General features: G+C 50.8%; 1 protein-coding gene across 1 annotated transcript in view; it reads left to right on the plus strand.

The window, feature by feature from the left end:
* nhsb (Nance-Horan syndrome b (congenital cataracts and dental anomalies)) overlaps window positions 1-16,804 on the plus strand; it is a 31,337-nt gene extending 14,533 nt beyond the window's left edge. Inside the window, exons 2-13 of the mRNA XM_047031353.1 lie at window positions 8,668-8,820; window positions 9,302-9,435; window positions 9,663-9,698; window positions 9,823-9,867; window positions 9,985-10,029; window positions 10,274-10,330; window positions 10,781-10,967; window positions 11,486-11,617; window positions 11,705-13,222; window positions 13,295-15,211; window positions 15,463-15,586; window positions 15,724-16,804. Of these exons, the coding sequence (XP_046887309.1) occupies window positions 8,668-8,820; window positions 9,302-9,435; window positions 9,663-9,698; window positions 9,823-9,867; window positions 9,985-10,029; window positions 10,274-10,330; window positions 10,781-10,967; window positions 11,486-11,617; window positions 11,705-13,222; window positions 13,295-15,211; window positions 15,463-15,586; window positions 15,724-16,387 (5,012 nt within the window). The 3' untranslated portion in view covers window positions 16,388-16,804. The remainder of the gene's footprint in view (window positions 1-8,667; window positions 8,821-9,301; window positions 9,436-9,662; window positions 9,699-9,822; window positions 9,868-9,984; window positions 10,030-10,273; window positions 10,331-10,780; window positions 10,968-11,485; window positions 11,618-11,704; window positions 13,223-13,294; window positions 15,212-15,462; window positions 15,587-15,723) is intronic.
* Window positions 16,805-20,495: the final 3,691 nt, after the last annotated feature.

The raw sequence follows: 20,495 nt of genomic DNA on the forward strand, positions 1-20,495 counted from the left end.
TGGGGGGGTAAAGCCAGAGATAGAGGGAAGAAAAGGAAGAGAGAGGGGAAGATGGAGATAGAGAGAGAGAGAGAGAGAGAGAGAGAGAGAGAGAGAGAGAGAGAGAGAGAGAGAGAGAGAGAGAGAGAGAGAGAGAGAGAGAATAGATAGAGGGGAATGAAAAAGGGAAGGAGAGAGAGGAGGGTAGAAAAGGAAGAGGCAAACTGAGATGGGGGAGGGGGATAATGCCATGCTCCAATTAGAAACAGTGATGCTTACCAGTGTGTCTCTCTCTCTTTCTGTGTGTGTGTGTGTGCTCTTCTCTGCTTCAGTTCATGTTTAAGTGTTTTTGATAGTGTGTGTGTGTGTGTGTGTGTGTGTGTGTGGATGTGTCATGTGTGATGTGAGTGTGTGTGTGTGTGGATGTGTGTGTGGATGTGTAATGTGAGTGTGTGTGGATGTGTGTGTGGATGTGTGTGTGGATGCTGAGGTCGGTGTTTCTGCTCTTCTGAGTTTTCATCAGGCGAGAGAGATATAGAGACAGAGAGAAATAGAGAGAAATAGAGGTTGAGCGAGAGAAATGTCGAGAAAGGGGGGGGGGAGAGAGAGAGAGGATTTGTCCGCTCGTCCCTCCAGAGCTGACTTCCTCTCTATCCGAGAGATCCCCAGGCGCAAAGCATTGTGGGAATCACTATAGCGCCACTCACTGCTTTCATCTTTAAGTTGTTTCCATAGAAACCTTGTGGTAAATGACTGTGCTGTCTCCTCCTTACTCTCTCTACCTCTACCTCTCTCTCTCTCCTCATCATTCTTATTCCGTCTCTTGTTTTCCTCTTATCTCCCCTCTCATCCCTTCTTGTCTCTTCTCTCTCCTCTTCTGTCTCTTTTCTCTCCGTCTCATTCTCTCCGTCGTTCTGTCTCAATTTCTCTGTCTCTCTGTCTCGGTCTCTCTCTCTCTTGCTCTCGCTCTCCATCCTTCTCTGTAGCTCCCCCTTCCTCTTCCTACGCCTCTCTCTCTCTCTCTCTCTCTGTATCGGTTCATTGATTGTTTGGGTAAAGCATCTGCTGTCATTGTTCATGTCACACTTCAAAGCATCAATAGAATCTGTAACATCCTCAATCGGTTGGGTTATTAAAGCTGGAATTGCTCTGATCTACAATGGCACACACACACTTCAGATGCTTTATTTAAATCCACCAATGACATTCATTTAGAAGGAATTCAAATACTCACCAATGTCACAAATGAGTGTCACACTTGAGTAGATGTTAAGCAATAGTAGATTTTCAAAACTGATCATTATAGTGAGGGGGATGGGGGGGAGACCTGACTGCTATATTGTTTGATTCGTTTTTCAGAACCTTGCTCTCCAAGCCTTTTTGCCCCCATTATTGGTAGTTCTACATTGAAGCAATAACTCCCAAGAGCCACACCACAGAGAACATCCATGTTGGGTTGCCGCTCGTACATAGAGCGCTAGTTTGCTTTGGCTAAATGACCACGAAACATTTCGAAATGAAGAATTAAGAAACAGTCCGTGTGAGTGTGTTCCACGTCGACACGAGTCTTTGCCGTGAGAATCGGTCACTAAAAAGGAGAGGGTCTCCCTTCATCATCAATATATCACCCTCAACTAATCAGAAACCTGAGGTTGGCCTTCAAACACATAGCCTTGTGCCTTCCACACAGCCTAGCTATGACGGCTGAAACGTCGTGAGGTCTGTTTCAGACTTCAGAAAGGACATAGCCACTTCCCCTGCCTTTACACGTGATGGTTTAGAGTGGGGTGGTGGACCAGTGTTGTGTTGTCTGAACCCAAGTCAACAATGCAACCTTTGCCAGACCAACCTGGTAGGCCTCTATATCATTATTCTTTTTGAAATGATACAATTATAACCAAGTATTTGTTTGAGTCTGGTAGCCAGGGAGCAATGGATGTTCGACAAGCGTTGCTATCTTTGGGCGATTCCCTCGACTAGACTGGAATATTGAACATCTGGAGGGGACATCGGACACCATTCAGTGTAGAATGCTCACTACGTTCACAGCAAAAAAATACACACACACACACACGCACGGCATGCATACATACACACACACACACACACAGCAGGAGAGCACCGCTCCCAGCATATGTGCCGGTTTCCATGGAGACACAGAGTTAAAAATAACATGGGCGATGGCTTGTCTCGTGCCATTCTCTCAACATGGCAGACGTACACACTCTGCTGTTTGTGGGAATATGCATGTGTGTCACACGGCATGTGTGTGTACTCTCTGTATATATGTGTGTGTGTGTGTGTGTCTGTGGTGTGTGTGTGTGTGTGTGTCTGTCTGTCTGTCTGTCTGTCTGTCTGTCTGTCTGTCTGTTGTGTTGTGTGTGTCTTTGTGGGTAGATTACAGTGGTAGTACATCCTTGTGCTATTTCAAAGCCTGTCTGAGACCCTTGGCATTGGACACGAGATGGATATAGAGAGAGAGAGAGAGAGAGAGAGAGAGATGATTGAGGTAGAGTTTAAAAAAGGGAGGGTTGACAGTGGCCCGGAGAGAAAGAAGTGAGATGTAAATTGGGGGGGAATTGAGATTGAGAGAAAAAGAACAATGTAAAGAGGTAAACAGAGAACTGGAGAGAGACAGAGAGAGAGCGGAGAGAGAAAGAGAGAGAGAGAGGGAGAGAGAGAGAGAGAGAGAGAGAGAGAGAGAGAGAAAGAGAGAGAGAGAGAGAGAGAGAGAGAGAGAGAGAGAGAGAGAGAGAGAGAGAGAGAGAGAGAGAAAGCGGAGAGAGAGAGAGAGAGAGAGAGAGAGAGAGAGAGAGAGAGAAAGCGAGAGAGAAAGCGGAGAGAAAGCGGAGAGAGAGAGAGATGGAGATGGAGAGAGAGAGATGGAGAGAGAGAGAGTAATGGGGAGATGGAGAGCTGGAAAGAAAGAGAGAGGTCACCAAAGGATTTGTTCATTCCAGGCATTTGAATGATTCAGTGATTCAGTGAAATCTGTCCAAAATAACTTATGCAAGCGATGTGTGTAACTTCTCTAGCCGCACACTAATCACGCCTGTCGTGCTGTGTGTGTGTGTGCTATACTTATGTTTGTGTGAGTGTGTATCCTGTACTTATGTACGTGCGTGTCAGTGTTGGTTCTAATATACTTCATCCAGCAAAAGTACGACAACATCCTCGTGCAATCAACAGATCCCCCCCCCCCCGTTCCCCTCTCATTATTGATTCATTAGGTTTTTTTAACATTTTTATGTCATCACCAGTTGCCACGGGAACACCTCCAGGAACAACTTTACAATATTGATGAACTGGAGGTCACCAAGGTTACCATTGGGACCCCAAATCACTTAGAGAAACAAACAAAGTAATGTTTCGTTGAAATTTGGTTCATGGGATAGTGTGTGGGAACTTCTCATAGTGCATGAAGATGATTGTGTGTGTTTGTTATGTGTGTGAGTTTGGGCACCTGTAGCGTTGCGACTTATACAATTTTAATAAACTGAGTTTAGTATTTTTTCCTGTAAACTTGGAGTGTCTTTGTGCTTAAATAGTTAACGTGGTCGCCGCAAAGCACCCTCTGTTTGTGTGTGTGTGTGTGTGTGTGAGGCTGATGAAAAAACTCTCACGTATTTGGGGGCGCAACACCGTCCGTGTGTGTCATAGCAGCCGATCTTGTACCATCGCACGTCGGTGTGGTGCGTTGACCACCAGGGGGCGGCATTGTTTATGATTTCAAGGATTGACTCTTTTATTCCAGCTGTGACATCATCAGCATGTGACCAACCACGCTGTAACAGACTGGAGTACAGAGGATGTTTTTTCTATGAAGAGTGTATTAATGTAATCGGCAGATTCAAATTGGGAGTGTATGTGTGCTTGTGTGTGCGTGTGTTTGTGTGTGTGTGTGTGGAGGGACAGGGGTCTGTAGGGGCAGGATGAAAACATCAGGTCTTCAAGAAGAGGAGGAGAAGGGAAAGAACAACGACGCAGGTGTGGCTAAGAGGGGAGGAGACGGAGGGAGGGTGCGATATGAATCACAGCTCCATGAAGGAGAGAAGAGGGGAAGGGAGGAAGAAGTAAAGAAAGAAAGGTGTACATACGGAATACAGAGACAGAGAAAGGCTGACTGAGTTTCTCATAGAGAGAGGGGAAAGCGAGAGAGAGAGAGGTTGCTGACCTCCCTCACTCGTGTCGCTTGTGACTGTGTCAGACCTGCCTGTGTCTTCCTTTGCACAGATCTACACATCACCTCGCTGACCCACCAGCCTGCTAGCCTACCCATCCCTGTGGTATAGATATCACTTATACACACCAGTCTGTTGGTCTGCTAGCCTACCCATCCCTCTGGTATAGATATCAGCCGACCTGTGCAGCATGAGGCTCAAACTGATCTCCTGGAACATGGACAACGTCTCCATGCCAGACTTTGATAGCACTGCCAGACTTCTGCAGCCCTGCTAAACACTCACTGTGTGTGTGTGTGCATGCGTGTGTGTGTGTGTGCTTCTCTCTCTCTCCAGCGTGGAATAATTCAGCCGGTCTGATAATCCGCTCTAATCTGGAGCGAGCTCAGCTGGTGACCTTGGCTCTGGAGCTGGAGTTTCTCTGATCCACACACACTCATACACACACACAAACACACACTAAAGCAGGTCCCGGATCTGTGGTGCGGGTTTCTCTTCAGATATGGAATTTCGTTTCAGGGAAGGACGGTTGGTTGTAGATCAGACCACCTGAAGGTGCTCTTAACCTCACTGAAGGTTGCTAGTTTGAATCCCAGTGAGTCCCAACGTAGAACCGTTGGAGGCGAAAGAAGCGAAACACAGACACACACACACACACACACACTGAACATCAACACATACAGATTCTCATTCCTTTGCAGAACGGGTTGCCTCTTCAGCAGTGTGGATTAATACAGTGTGGCGTGTGTGCGCGCATTCATCCTTTTGTGTGTGTGTGTGTGTGAGAGCAGACCACCCCCCCCCCAGTGTTTGTGCTGATGTGGACTCCCCCGTATGACGGATCATACAGAGATTACTGTCATGGACAGAGCAGGACTGATCCATCTGTAACCCTCCAGGAGGGGTTCAGGGGAGGGGCCGGAGGGGGGGAGGGAGGGGGGGGTTCTACAGATGTTGTTCGTCCGGATGTTTATAGGACGGAGAGACGGAGAGAGAGAGCAAGAGAGAGCCATGGTCGAAGACGGAGGTTGAGAGATCTGTAAAGAGGGGAAGAGGACGGACAGAGAGAGAGACATAGGGAAATATTTAGTGAGTGAAAGAGAGAGACACAGAGAGAGAGAGAGAGAGAGAGAGAGAGGGGTATTTTAGGTTCACCATGGCTCTGGCCTGCCTGGGACTGAGCTGCGTTCCTCTCAGATCTAAAGGTACAGTACGCTGTGTGTTTGCGTGTGTGTGTGTTTCAGTGTGTGAGTGTGCTTGCGTGCGTGTATCTTTCCCTCCCTCTCTCCCTCCCCAGACTCTAACCCTTGTGTTGTCTCAAACAGTGACCATCAGTACAGCTGCTGTCTGTTATGTAAGCTTGCAACTATATCTGATGGTTGGCTACTTGACTGGCTACTGACTGACTGACTGGCTGACTGGCTGACTGGCTGACTGGCTGACTGGTAGGCTGGATGATTCTGGGCTGCAATGCCACTGTAAGCTGCTGACACCGCACCCAAAGAGGGAAGGAGAGAGGAGTAAGAGAGAGAGACCGGAATAGCAGATCAAGAGAGCAAGGGAGACAGAAGCACGGATGGAGAGAGAAGGAGAGAGAGAGAGAGAGAGAGAGAGAGAGAGAGAGAGAGAGGAGGGGCGCAAACCGGTGAGTCGGCCAGTCCGGAGGTGGAGGGCTTCGGCCATGTTTGTGCGTCTGCTCTCCGGCCCCGGGGCTGATGGGCAACTCTCAGGGAAGGCGGCTGAGGCCACATAGGTGGAGCCGGCCTCAGAGAGGACCGCAGCAGGACAGAGGACACACAGGTACAACAGGACAGACAAACAGGATAGGACAGGACAGGACAGGATAGGACAGGACAGAATAATGTGAGTTAAGACAGCTGAGTGAAAAGGGGTTCTAGTACAAAGATCTCTCTGGCGTACTGGTTTCACAACCAGTTTGCGTGACTGTGAACTGAATGGCAAGCTACCAGTGTGTGTTTGTGTGTGCTGTTGTTATTTGTTTTGGTGGGTTAGGGTCTTGCAGTGGTGATATCTGGTTGGTTAGGGTCTTGCAGTGGTGATATCTGGTTGGTTAGGGTCTTGCAGTGGTGATATCTGGTTGGTTAGGGTCTTGCAGTGGTGATATCTGGTTGGTTAGGGTCTTGCAGTGGTGATATCTGGTTGGTTAAGGTCTTGCAGTGGTGAAATCTGGTTGGTTAGGGTCTTGCAGTGGTGATATCTGGTTGGTTAGGGTCTTGCAGTGGTGATATCTGGTTGGTTAGGGTCTTGCAGTGGTGATATCTGGTTGGTTAGGGTCTTGCAGTGGTGATATCTGGTTGCCTGGGCTGAGGCAGCTGGTCGGCAGAGATGGACGATTCTGTCTGCTACACTGTTCTGTTGAAGCTTAGCAGAAGCACTGTGTGTGTGTGTGTGTGTGTGTGCGTGCGTGCGTGTGTGTGTGCGTGCGTGCGTGTGTGTGTGTGCGAGAGAGAGAGAGAGAGAGCGAGAGAGGTAAGTGTGTGGTGAGGGATGGTTGGACGGTAGTGTGTGCGTGAGACTGAATGCATGTGTGTGTGTGTCTGCATATTTGTGCGTGTGTGTAGGTTTATGTAGGTGTGTGGGAGAATGTTGCTGAGTAACAGTCTTTATAAAGCACTGCGTCCTGATGATGACAAAGATGAGACAACTTCAACACTGCAGCAACTATCTGGAGCAGAGAAGAGTGGGAGGGAGGCAGGGGACGAAAGGAAGGAAGGAGGTAGAGAAGGAGAGAAGGAGGGAGGGAGGTAAGGAGAGAAGGAGGGAAGGAGGGAGGGAGGTAAGGAGAGAATGAGGGAGGGAGGTACAGAGGGAGGGAGGGATAAAGAGGAGGGCAGGAGGTGAGGAGGGATGGAAGAGAAAGGGGGGGGAAGAGGGAGAAGAGAGGAGGGAATGAGAGGAAAGAAGGGGAGGCAAAAGAGGAAATGAGGGTAAAGGAGGAGGAGGAGGAGAGGAGAGGAGTGGAAAGAAGGAAGGAAGCAGAGAATGGGTGTGGGGGTTGGGGAGGGTGGTGCAGTAGGGTGGGCCAATGGTGCAGGCTCTGGGTAGAAGTTATTCAAATACTGTAGCTCTCTTAAATCCATGTTATTGGCTAAAGGACTTCAGAGTCAAATAAGTGGCCTGGCTAAATGCATGTTTATGGTACCCTACCTCCTTTCTCTCCTTCACTAGTCCCCTCTTCATGACTGGGTAGTGTCGATGGTAACTGGGCCACGTGCTGCCTCTGACTTACCCTGCCACATCTGTGTAGCATAGGTGGCTCGATCATGTGTCGTGGAAACATATGCTAATCGTGTGTTTTGAGTCCGTTCTCACAATCCGTTGCGATAATGCTGTCCTGTACCGCATTAGTGTCATTTTACAGTCATAACGTGTTAAGTGCGGGATGCCGACTAATGGAGGATGACAGTTCGAATGAATTAACTGAGTACCTGTGTACTCAGAGTGGATGGGATGGCCGAGGTTGCCAGGTTACAGATAGAAGGTGGAGGGGGGGGGGGGGGGGATAAGGAAACGTTGAATGAGAATGATGATGATAATGACCAGATGTTGTGGATTGATCCTTTCTGTAGAATCCACTAGACAAGTGGATTCTACAGAAAGGACAGAACATGAAAGGCTTCCATCTCTCACTCACACACGCACACTCACTCTAACTGTGTGTCTGGGTCTCATTCACACACACTCTGCTCCCTTCCCCTCTCTCTCTCTCTCTCTCTCTCTCTCTCTAAAAAGGGCCAGGCTACCACTGAATCTCTTTAGTGTGTGATGCTGATCTTAACTGTGAGACAAATGTATTTGTGTTTTGTTGTTTTTTGTTGCCATTTTATCAGTGTATGTGTGTGTGTGTGCTAGCAGAATACTACTTTGTAAAAGACTTACGAGAAGTGAGAGAGTGCTGTCTGATTGCAGCAGCAGAGACGATAGGGCTTTACTGACACCTGTTGGTCGAAAGAGGTACTGCTTCCCTCTCAGTGTTTCAACCCCCTGTTCCACTGCTGACAACTGAGAGCTGGGATGTTATTCCAGGCTATATGTTTAATCTCTCACTCGATCCGGGGGGTGTTATGGTGTGATTCATCCCTCCTGTTCTGCAGTGTTCCTCTGGCGAGATAGAGTGAGTAGAGTAGAGACTGGTGTGCTGGTCTAAGGTGAAGTCTAAACCATGGCCTGGATTCTTTGTCAGAATTCGATCTTGAGGTAGACCACGTAGAGCGATTTTTGATCACGATAGTATTGGAATACTAACTTCTCTCTCCTCTGCCCATCCTCCTCTCCTCTTTGCCCTCGCCTTTCCTCTCCTCCACCTGCTACCCCTTGTCTCCTTTCTTTTCCTCTACTCTGCCTTCCTTCCCGTCCCGTCCTCCCCCCTCCTCTCCTCCTCCCTTCCTCCTCACTCCTCTCCTCCCCCCCTCTTCTCCTCCTCCCTCACCTCCCCTCCCTCCCTCACCCCTCCTCCCCCCTCCTTTCCCCCTCTCGTCATCCTCAGCGGTGTCTAACCTGGAAGTGGAAAGCAAGATAACGTCTCACTACCAAGCGCCATGGCACCAGCAGCAGAACGTCTTCCACCCCTGCACCCGGCCACCGTGCCTGGAGGAGCTGCACACACACGCCAGGCTCAGCCTCCGTGCCCTGCACAGAGGTACACACACACCTACACACACACCTGCACACGGAGGTAGACACACACCTACACACATGGAGGTACACACACCTGCACACATGGAGGTACACACACACCTACACACACACCTACACAGGGAGGTACACACACACCTGCACACATGGAGGTACACACACCTGCACACATGGAGGCACACACACACCTACACACACACCTACACAGGGAGGTACACACACACCTGCACACATGGAGGTACACACACCACTACACACACACCTACACATGGAGGTACACACTCACCTACACACACACCTACACGCATGGAGGTACACACACACCTACACACACACCTACACGCATGGAGGTGCATACTCACCTACACACATGGAGGTCCACACTTCACTTGCACACAGGGTCCTAACAACACACACAAACCCACATCCTATCTTTAGCCCTGCTAGTACCAACCTGTGTGTGTGTGTGGGTGTGTGTATTCCAGATCAGCAGCAGCGACAGCGGTCGACCAGCAGAGAGCGCCGAGTCACCATCTCCATCTCTGTGGCTCCGCCCCCTTTGCCCACCTTCCCCTCACCACGGAGGAGACACGAGCAGAGGAGCCGGCACGCTCATGCGGTAAGCACACACACACACACAATATACAACACACACACACTATATATAGAAACACCTCAAACACACTATATACACGCACACACCCTAAATATATCACGCGCATACACCACACATACATGCGACACACTAGTAAAGATGTATTAGACTGAGCCCAGTTGTGAACCCTGTTGATTGGGGGGGGGGTGTGCGTGTGTGTGTGTGTGTGTACCCTGTAGCAGCAGCAGGAGAAAGCAGAGAGAGAGGCAGACTTCCAGCCCAGGAAGGTGTGACATAACATTGCTCCCTTTCAATGGTCATTATGAGAGTGTGGCTATTTCGGATGTTGTTACAAATGTCTCACCTCTCTCTCTCTCCCCCCTCTCTCTCTCTCTCTCTCTCTCTGTCCAGGAGAGGATAACGAGAGAGACAGAAATACAAACGATACAAAGAAAGGTAAACCGTTTTATGGAATTCGAATGAGACTGTTTGACGACATCTATTGCGCGAAGAACCCCTGTATCTGGACGTCTGGTGGTGTTTTGAGTTGTTGTTTGTTTGTGTGTGTCTCAGGAGAGACCAGGGAGAGATGCAGACTTCCAGACCTTACAGAGAAAGGTGAATATTTGATCTCTCTGTCATATCTGTGCAGCACACCTACGTACAGCCGTGGTACCTTCCCAGAATACATTGTGTCCAACACAGCCTTCCATCTACTCCATGTTGTTGTTGTATTTGCATTTGACTCTCATTTTTTTTTCTTCCATTGATCAACCCTTGTTTTTTGTTGTTGTTTATGTGTGTGTTTGTGTATGTGTGTATGTGTGTTTGTGTACGTGTGTCTGTGTGTGTTTCATTTAAGCGTGCTCACTCCCCCTCCCCCTTTGAGTGTTGCCTGTTCTTCCAATGGAGCAGAAAGGTACTCGATGATTCAAACCTCCTGGTCTATCACTGCACTAACCAACCTCCTGGTTACAGTAACACCTGGTCGATTACTTTACTAACCAGCCTATTGGTTAATACCTCGTCCAAACATCAGGCTATGACACTAAACCCCCCTGTTTCCTTTCTGCTCTTATAGCTTCTAAACTTGTAGAACATCGCAGTTTTCATCATCATCATCATCATCCTAGTCACCATATTCCTCATCCTCTCCATGTTTGCTTCACTCTGGTCTCTCCACCCTCCGGTTCAGTCTAGTTCTGTGTAAAACCCTAGTGAGGCCATGGTGTAATCTTACACTTACAATCTCTCACATCTCTCTATCTCTCTCTCTCTCTCTGTCCTGTCTTCTCTCCATTCTCTATCTCTCTCTCTGCCTGCCCCCACTCTATATTTCTCTTCTTCTTGTTCCTTCTCTCTCCCCCAGTCTACCTCTACCTCAGAGCCAGACACCGAGGTGTCTGAGGGGCGCAGGAACAAGTGTGTTGCTGCTAACCCTGCTTCCACAACGGCCCAGCAGCAGACCACATGGTCCAAGGCCACGTCCCCGGAGGACAGGCAGAAGACGGACCCTCAACTGTTGTCCTCCTGCATCATCCCCATAAACGTCACCGGTACACACACTGCTTAGAACATACTAGAATGACACACTGCCCAGAACATACTAGAATGACACACTGCCCAGAACATACTAGAATGACACACTGCCCAGAACATACTAGAATGACACACTGCCCAGAACATACTAGAACTACACACTGTCCAGAGCATACTAGAACTACACACTGCCCAGAACATACTAGAACCACACTCTTTAGAACACTATAGAACTACACACTTTGGAACATACAAGAATTACACACTTTTGAACACTAAAATTACACCTTCTGATGTAACTCGCTTTTCAAACATTCCAGAATAGTCTTGAATTACATACTAGTTGACATCTAAAACTAGTTAAAAACTAAAACCCTCTAGAAGTTCACACTCTGGACAATTTTAGACCAACACGCTCCACAACTCTTGAATGGCCAGTTGAATGGACTCGACGTAGTGTAGCAGTACTTCAGAGTAGAACAAGCGATTAGACGCTCACTGACGGTTCCTCCTGTGCATGTTCCTGGGCTCACAGGCATGGGATTCGACCGCGAGGCGAGCGCACGCTGCTCTCTGGTCCACTCCCAGTCCGTGCTGCAGAGGAGGAGGAAGTTGAGGAGGAGGAAGACCATAACAGGCATCCCCCGACGAGTCCAGCACGACATGGGTAACACACACACACACACTCGCAAACACCCCTCCCCCAACGCACACACGCGCACCCTAACCCCCGTCTCTGGGCGTGCGTCCGCAGATTCCGACGAGTCTCCCGTGGCGAGGGAGCGGACGCTGATCGTGCACGCCAACCCTCACCTCTCGCTGTGCCAGGAGGAGGAGCTGAGCCTCAGCGGGCACCGCCTCCACACCCGCGACTCCGGCTGCCAGACCGACGACTTCCTCATCACCGCCGCCGCCCCTTCCCGCCGGCGAATCAGGGCCCAGCGAGGCCAGGGGATCCCCGCCTCCCTGTCCCACTCCACGGGCAACATCCTGTCCCTGCCGGACCACTCGGAAACGCTGTACGCCTCCTCGGCCTCCGGGGGGCGCCTGCGCTCTCGAAGTCTCCCGAGGGAGGGGGGCCGCCTCAGGGACGAGGTGGACAGCGACGAGGACGAGGACGACGACGACGAGGACGAGGACGACGACGAGGAGCTGTCCCCGTACGAGGCGGAGGACTTCCTGCCCGGGACGGGCCAGAGGATGCTGATGATGATGAAGGACGAGGAGGAGAGCACGGACGACCAGGCCATGCCCGAGCTGCAGCTGGGCAGTCTGAAGCGGTCCCAGAGAGGGGGAGGAGGGGGAGGAGGAGGAGGAGGAGGAGGGGGGAGTCCGGAGCACGGCTGGATGGAGCGAGGGCGCTCCCGGCTGCCTCGCAAAGCCGACATGGGCAGCTGCGAGGTGTCATCGTCCTCGGACACCTTCTCCAGTCCCATCCACTCGCTGTCCACTACCGGGGGGCTCGGCGGGGGAGTCGACCACAAGGAGGACCACCAATCATCGAGCGGCAACTGGAGTGGCTCCTCCTCGACCTGCCCTTCCCAGACCTCCGAGACCATCCCCCCTCCGTCCTCCCCGCCCCTCACGGGCTCCTCCCACTGCGACTCGGAGCTTTCGCTCAACGCCGCGCCGCACGCCATCGACGAGCTGACGGGCTTCATCATTGACCCCTCCTACCAGGACCGCCCTCAGTGCCAGGGTCAGAGGTCAAGCTCCTTCACCTCCTCAGCGACGGACCAGCTGGATGACGCTGGGGTCAGTACTGCTAGCGAGGGGGAGTGGGCCTACCCTCCGGACCAGCCTGACCAGGACCAGGACCAGGCAGGGGCTCCGGACTACAGCCCCAAACGTGGACTGGAAGAGCATGGGAGCAGGGGCCTGAGGTCTGGGGCCTACCCCTCCACCTACCTGGGCTTCTCTGATCCACATAGTCTGAGACAGACAGAGACAGAGCCTCACCCACACACTCTCCTCTCCTCCTCCTCCCACTCCGGGCAGGGCTACATGGGCTATCTGTGTGACTATCCAGCTCTAGGCTCTGACTGTGGCCAGGGGCAGGGAGGAGGTTGCAGAGGGGGCACTATGACCCTGGGCAGACCCTGCCGGCCGCTGAGAAAGGCTAAGGCCAAGCCTCCACCTCCCAGGAGAAGCTCCTCCCTGAAGGAAAGTACTGGTGCCAGCGTTGACCCGGAGATAACCGTGAGGGACTCAGAAACAGGACCTGGGCCAGACCCAGACCAAGGCCAAGACCAAAATCAAAATCAAAATCAAGGTCAAGACCAAGACCAAAATCAAGACCAAGACCAAGACCAAGACAAAGACAAAGACAAAGCCCAAGACCAAGACCACAACCTAAGACAGAGCCAGAGCCAGTGTCAAAGCCAGAGCCAGAGCCAGGAACAGGGTCAAAATCGAGATCATGGACAGGACCAGGGTCAAGACCAGGGCCAGAGTCAGGACCAGGACCAGGCCCAGGCCCTGAACCAGGCCCGGGACCAACACCAGGACCAGGACCAACCAAAGATAGGTAGTGAAGAGAACCTAAGCTTGTCTTCCGGCGATGGGCAGCTGGAACTTGAAGTAGGTGGGGTCTCAGGGCAGTTGGACCCATCAGGGTTGGTGACACAGCCCCTGGGAGCCTGGGGGGTTGGTGTGGACCTAACGGAGCCCACCTCCTTCGGCTCCACAGACACACATTCCTTCAAGGACGAAGGGGCCGTTCAGTCTGACTATGCCAACCTATGGCTGCACAGCGACCTCAAATCCCCCGCCCCCTACCCCCCCCTCTCCAACCCCAGCCCTGGCACCACCATCATCGAGTGTCTGCGATCTCCGGAGAGCCCCTGTTCCGCCCTCCCTCCTCCGCCCCCTCAGGCCTCTCCCCTCCTCCCGCCAGGGGAAGCAGACTACAGACTGGGCTCTCCCGAGAAGCTGGCCGGCCTGGCCTCCCCCTCGAGTGGCTACTCCAGCCAATCAGAGACGCCCACGTCATCATTCCCCGCCGCCTTCTTCCCCTGCCCCGTGTCGCCCACCAGCGGGAAGAGGAAGCCCAAAGTGCCCGAGAGGAAGTCCTCCCTGGCCTCGCTGCAGCGTGACCCCGCCCCTTCCTGTCGGACAGAAGCGGACTTCCCCGCGCCTCCCTCCCAGTTGGATTTGAGCGCGCTCCACAGCCACGGACATGGACACGCCTACGCTAGGCACACCCTGTCCCACAGGTCGCACCTTCACACGCTGCACCACCACAAGCAGAGGGCAGTGGCTATGGCGGCGGCCGCTGCCGAAGCGAGGGCTGTGGGTTCAACCATGCACGCCGAGGGTTCTGGCTCCGCCTCCATCCCGCTGGCAATAGGCCCCTCCCTCCTGGCAGCCATCACACCCTCAGCGCTTCGATCCGTCCAGCTGAGGTCGGTTGGTGGTCAGAGCCTTAAGAACAGTAGCGGGCCAGAAATGGAGAACACCGCCACCAGACCCAAATGTCCCGGCATGGCCCCCGTAGCCCCCACCCTGTCCGTCAACACCAGGCCTCTCCCCCCTCGGAGACCCCCTCCTCAGAGACCAGCTCCTCAGCCTGACCCTCACTACTCCTCCCCCGAGCACCTCCCCCCTCCTCCCACCCGCCAGCACCCAGATGGCCCCCCTCCTTACGAGAGCCTGCGTCTGCGACAGGACCGGTATGGACCCGGAACATTCTGGGCCATGACGGCCTTCAGAACCCGCGTGGATTCCCCTGAGGACCCTCTCCATCGCCCCCCGCCGCACCCACCACACCCCTCCCCTGTAGACATGCACATCACACACTCCCACACACACCCGCCAGAGTTCAGGGTGCTGGGAGAACGCATGTTCTCCCCTGAGGAAGAGGACGACGAGGACGAAGAAGAGGAGGAGGAAGAGCCGCAGAGGGAGACCCTACAGACTTCCAGAACGATGAGCTCCAGGACAGGGGCGATGATGGAGCCCCGTGCCCCACCAGGGTATGTCCTGACTGGGGAGAGGCAACGTGGGCCTGGGGGCTGGGGTGTTCCTGGAGGGACGGACTCAGGACCTTGTCACAGTCCAGACAAAGTGCCTGCAGGGAGGACATACATGTCGCACCCTTACTTGATCCACAATGCACTGGGAGGACGAAGAGCTGGAGGAGGAGCAGGGGAGGAAGAGGAGGAGGAGGAGGAAGAAGAAGGGTTAGCAACTAGGAGCGCTCCTAACCAAGATGGCCGAGAGGACTCCACCACTCCTGATACAGAAGGATATTTTAGCAAAGGTCAGACAACATAAACTTGTCCTGCCTTGGGACTTAATCTTATTTTGTTACAATAACTGACGGTATGACAATAACTGTTTATATTGTATTTATATTATCTGTGGAAGTAGTCTTGTAAAAGGGACTTTTACTTTCAAACTCTATATTTTTATATATTGTATATGGCCCCATAAGCAAAGTGTCAAACTGACCAGAAAGCTTCCAATATCAATAATGATGCAATTGATCTCTATTTTCCTTCTCCACCCCAGACTCCACCCCCAGTGACAACTCACTCTCTCCCCTGACTGATGACAATAAAACCGACGACGACATCGTCTTCACGTCGCCCAATAAAATGCGTACAACGGAGGACTTGTTTGCCATGATCCACAGGTATCTATCAATCTACCCATCTGTATATTCACTGTATATCAGGTTTCTTTTTCTTAATCTTAATCTCAGTCAAATAGTTCTTTCCCCAACAGTCACTCATCCGATGTCATATCTCTGAAACCTGTTTCCTGTTCCAGGTCCAAGAGAAAGGTCTTAGGCAGGAAGGATTCCGGTGAACTGGGTTCCAAGAACCGCCTGTGTCCTCCAGCGCCCCCCGTCCCCATCACAGCTGCCCCCGCACCAGCCATGGCCATGGCACCGCCCGCTCCTCTGAGCACCCCAACCACCCCCGCAACCGCCGCCGCTCCCCCAGCCGGCGCCCAGCGAGCCCCAGTCCCTATTTACCGCTGCGCCAAGAAGTCCAGCACCTCCAACGAGGAGTTCAAGCTGCTCCTCCTCAAGAAGGGCAGCAGGACTGACTCGAGCTACCGCATGTCCGCCATCGAGATCCTAAAGAGCCCCATAGCCCCGAAGAATATCGGGGACACCCTCGTGGAGGGCGGGGCCAGGCTGGGGGCCGGCGAGGAGCTCCCCTCCCCCCTCCAAGACCTACCCTCGGTCCCCGACCAGCTCCTGCCCCCACCTGGCCTCTTCCCCCCGAGGCCCACTGCTGAGAGCTTCACCACAAAGACCCTCCCCATGTCGGCGGCCTCACGGCAGGGCAGGTCAAGGATCCCCCCGGCGGCCAATAGCAGCCGCTACAGCGCGCGATCCCGCCTCTACACAGCCCCCATGCAGGCCATCTCAGAGGGAGAGACCGAGAACTCCGACGGCAGTCCCCACGATGACCGGTCGTCTTAGTGTTCGGATGGAACTCACCGGGACCACATCCAGACCATGACCCAACCTCCTACTGCCCCAAAACAATCGTATGCAATCCTGTCAAATAGAGGCTCGGGTCAGGGAGTCAGGGGGTCACGCGTGCGGAGGTCAGAGGCTCCAGCTGGAGGACCTTGTTGTTTTACATCCAGGGTCAAAACTTAATTTGTTCAGATGAACTCATTAGACTTCTTATTGTGACTGGGCGCTCTTCTCATTTTATACTATCCAGATAAGGAGTGGAAGTTAAAGAAAAGGGGATGTAAGACCTGTGTGTGTGGGTGTGTGTGTGTGTGTGTATCGGAGCAAATGGAATATCCACCGTTATTTCTACTTCCTGGTTCAGTAAGGGGACTGGTATGCCAGCAGAGGAGCATCTTTCAGAAGTCTCCTACACCCCATGAACACATGATCTTGGCTGCATGTTGAGAAGCTGGAGTGTTGAGGTGCTGTTGGACTATTGATCCGTAATTATTATGGTGTATCTGTGGTGTATGTAGCTGTAGCAGAGCTGGTTTGAGGACTCGTGTGATGGCCCTAACCCAAGACCTGAAGAAACACCCAGGCCCCCCAAGCTTATGTCTAGGCTTTAGCTTAGCAAGTTAGCAAAAACCTTGTCAGCGAGTCCAGTAACTGGGTTATGTTTCTTATGATGTGCCGTCTGCCAGGAAGGGGAGTGGGGGGGTAGGGGGGTTGGGGGGGGCGGGGGTCAGGGCTTGTGTATGTCTAAGATAGGCTAACTTTAGACAATCTAACAGTGGCCTTCCTCTAATCCAGTTGCTATGTGGCAGGGTAGCTAGTGCTCTAGGCTTAGCATACTAGGCTAGCAGGATGAGTAGCTAGCATACTAGGTTTGCCAGCAGATCAGGCTAGCAGACTAGGTAGTTGGCACACTTATCTAGCACACAAGCCTTGCAAGTGCACTAGGAGAGTAAACTGGGTAGCTAGCAAACTACGCTAACACAGGCACTATAGGGCAAAGACTGATCGAAAACAGTCTTCTGGAGGTTGACAAGGATGGGTTTGCAAAACCAAATTCTTTGCACTTGATAACAACTCTTTAAGAATAGTCCTTGAGGGGTGAACAAATCTTATAATGAAATTGTACATATATATATTTGTATTGTATATAAAGCTATATGAAGAGACATGCTGACAATTTTTGTAGGACTCCGACTCAACCTGCACTGATCTGACTGCCCCCGACAGGTGTGAGCCATGTCCTTTTAAAGGACCTGTTTCCAGCAGCTCCAACCATATCCCTGTACACTCAGACCAGTGGGGACAGAAGATGAGGCTGCAGCAGCCTATTGAGATCCAGCCAGTGAGTCCTACAGTGCTGTTCAATGAAAAGGTTGCAGATTAAGGACTGGTTTGCAGCCAAGGTGCACAGCACGTTGACACATGGTCCCCTTGACTACCTGAGGACAGACCATAGTTTGGTCACATACTGCTGTCAGCTTATTTACAACTCTGAAATGGTCCTTCAGTTCAATGTTTTATTCAAGGATTGAATCTATAGAAACGTTTCAGAAGTGAAACATAAAAATATATATATTATAATTTTAAAAAGCGAAAATTGTTCCACTGGCTAGGTATGGCATGATGTGTCCAAAGTGGTGTCACCACTGCCACCAACACAACGACAACATTATATGACACTGTATTCTATGAATACCACAGCAACCCCAACCTTGCTGTTCCTTGTAAATCTGATGTAAAAATGTAGACAATAATTAACTACAACCGCTTGATACTCAGAGAATACGATCTGCAGGACTGACACTGTGTACGCTTGGAGAATGGAAAAGGGGGGGCGTAAAAGCTGTGAACTAACTAGAATCTACACTTTTATCCTCACCATCCTCGCTGCCAAGCACCCTCCGTGTTCCTCTTTTATGTTTTCATCGATCGCATGCAATAACTAAGAAAAAAGAAAAAGACACCATATCATTGTTTACTCTACCGAGGGACATGCCTGTTTGCTGTTCTGCCACCCCCAGAAAAAGAAGAAATCGTATTTATCGTTTCGTTTTTTTTATTTATCTGTAATTACTGTTAAATGAATCAATAGATGTAAAAAAAAAAGAAAAAAAATGTTTGACTGATTCTGTTTTGTATCGATGTGACCACCTGCTGGTGTTTAACTCGTACTGTAAATGAAGTTACTGGACAATCACAGTGGGGTCTGGGAACTGGCTCAAACACACAAATACTGGGTACCTGAGGTGCACTTGATTTAACTCTAAGGTCGAGACTGTTCCATTAGTCTAATCATTGTACTGTTTCAACGAAATCAGGATCACCCTGAATATTTGACTGTATTTGTGAGTGGCGTTTGACCCACCTGAGGTGAAGATATGACAGCAGATAGACATCAGACAGCTGTGGTCAAAGATCGGGGGTGTCGTTTGATGTGGTTGGTTCAGTAATCTGGCTCCTGTAATTCGTTCACCTATCTGAGGCTGTAGGTTTTGGCTCGGCAGGTTGAAGCAAATATTTATGTTGGTGACGTCGGTTCAAATACTGTCCAGGTGGTTTGAGAACGTAGCTAGGTATGAAGCTGGTTGGTGTTATGGGTTTGGATTACTTGGAAGTGGACATCATTTACATAAGAAAGATCATAGCGAGAGGAGCTTAAGTTGACCTACATATCAGATGAACCTTCACATGTCCACATGACTGGAAGAGAGTGGCTGGTGCAGCACAGTTTTGTGTTTTCTGATCACTTGATCAGGGTGTTTAGTTCCTGATCTGCTGTTAGCCCTGTAGGTACCAAGGCTGGGGTCGAATCAGTTTCTAACTGAAACCACTTAGAATTTATACAAAAAGAAGAACCAAAATATTAGTTTGGCAAATTAGCTTTTTTGCAACAGTGGGAAGAAGAAGATATTTGCGTTGTTTTGCATTTCAAAAGAATATGAATTTCAAAAGAAAGTGACCCCAGCCTTTTTACGCAGCCAGTGTGAACATGTTGATATCGTTTGACTCTGGTCTGAGTTGGCAACGTCAACACAGCCAACTAGGTCTATATGCACCCCTTTCTGTGTCTAATGTGACCCAGCTCCTCTATTGTGTTGTAAAGAACATATTTTTAAACCACAGGGTATTTTATCCAGAGGTCTATTTTGCTAAAAGATCTAATCAAAGGTAAATTACCTTGATCGGTGGGGCCCCTATGGCCCCTTACTGGGGCTAGATTAAAGGCTGTATTGCTGGACTCACTTGATGGTTTGTTACACATAACCATCTGGGAAGTTGTCTGTGGAAATTGTTTAGAAAGGGCAGGCATTTTCAAAAAATAATCGGCAAAGGGATCGGATAAACTCCATCACCATCTATCACAGGCTAACTTCAACCAAGTCCGTAGCTGCCAGTAGTTTATCATAAGACGCTGATCTGTCCAAACCACTTGAGAAGATGGATTCTCGCATGGTCGTGATCTCGCGAATCCACCTTTCTCACAAGGTGAAGATTTAAGGCAGAATCAGAGTTTTCAACAGTCCCAGCGTGTGAACAACAGCATGCTGTGTCCGCCTGAAGAACACACCTGGCACATTGAGACGTCATCTCTTTGAATACTGATCAGCGATGATCACTTTCTATCAATCTTTGTTGAGGGTTTGTCCTTCTCAGTTCACGATTTCAGTTTGGAGTTAGTTCAGCCACGTGCAGCACTTCATCCTTTGGACTGATTGATACTCAACTGAGATGCTTGTCATGGGGTGGAATGGTGGTGTGTTAAGTTGCTGTGAGAGCTTGCATCTGACTGTTTCCAGTTACCTGTCATGACATCATCGTGGGTACAGGTGGGTCAAATCATCTGCTTCAGTGTGACAGCAGCACATCCCCGGCTATGTTTACTAACATATCTTGTATTCAACGAGAGATGTCAACATCCAAATGCTTCTGTTGCACTACCAACCAACAGTCCAACCCATCTGCGGAAAATGACGTTATAGATAGATCACCAGGTTGAGACCTGAGTCAGGTGTTGTAGGTAGTATTTGACTCAGGTCTGCGATGGGCATGGGCAGTTTGTTTTAGCCACACAGGTTCAGGGGGTGACATCAGAAAGGACCTCGCTTAA

Source organism: Hypomesus transpacificus, chromosome 12 (genome assembly GCF_021917145.1).
Source record: "Hypomesus transpacificus isolate Combined female chromosome 12, fHypTra1, whole genome shotgun sequence".
NCBI classification, from domain to species: Eukaryota; Metazoa; Chordata; class Actinopteri; order Osmeriformes; family Osmeridae; genus Hypomesus; species Hypomesus transpacificus.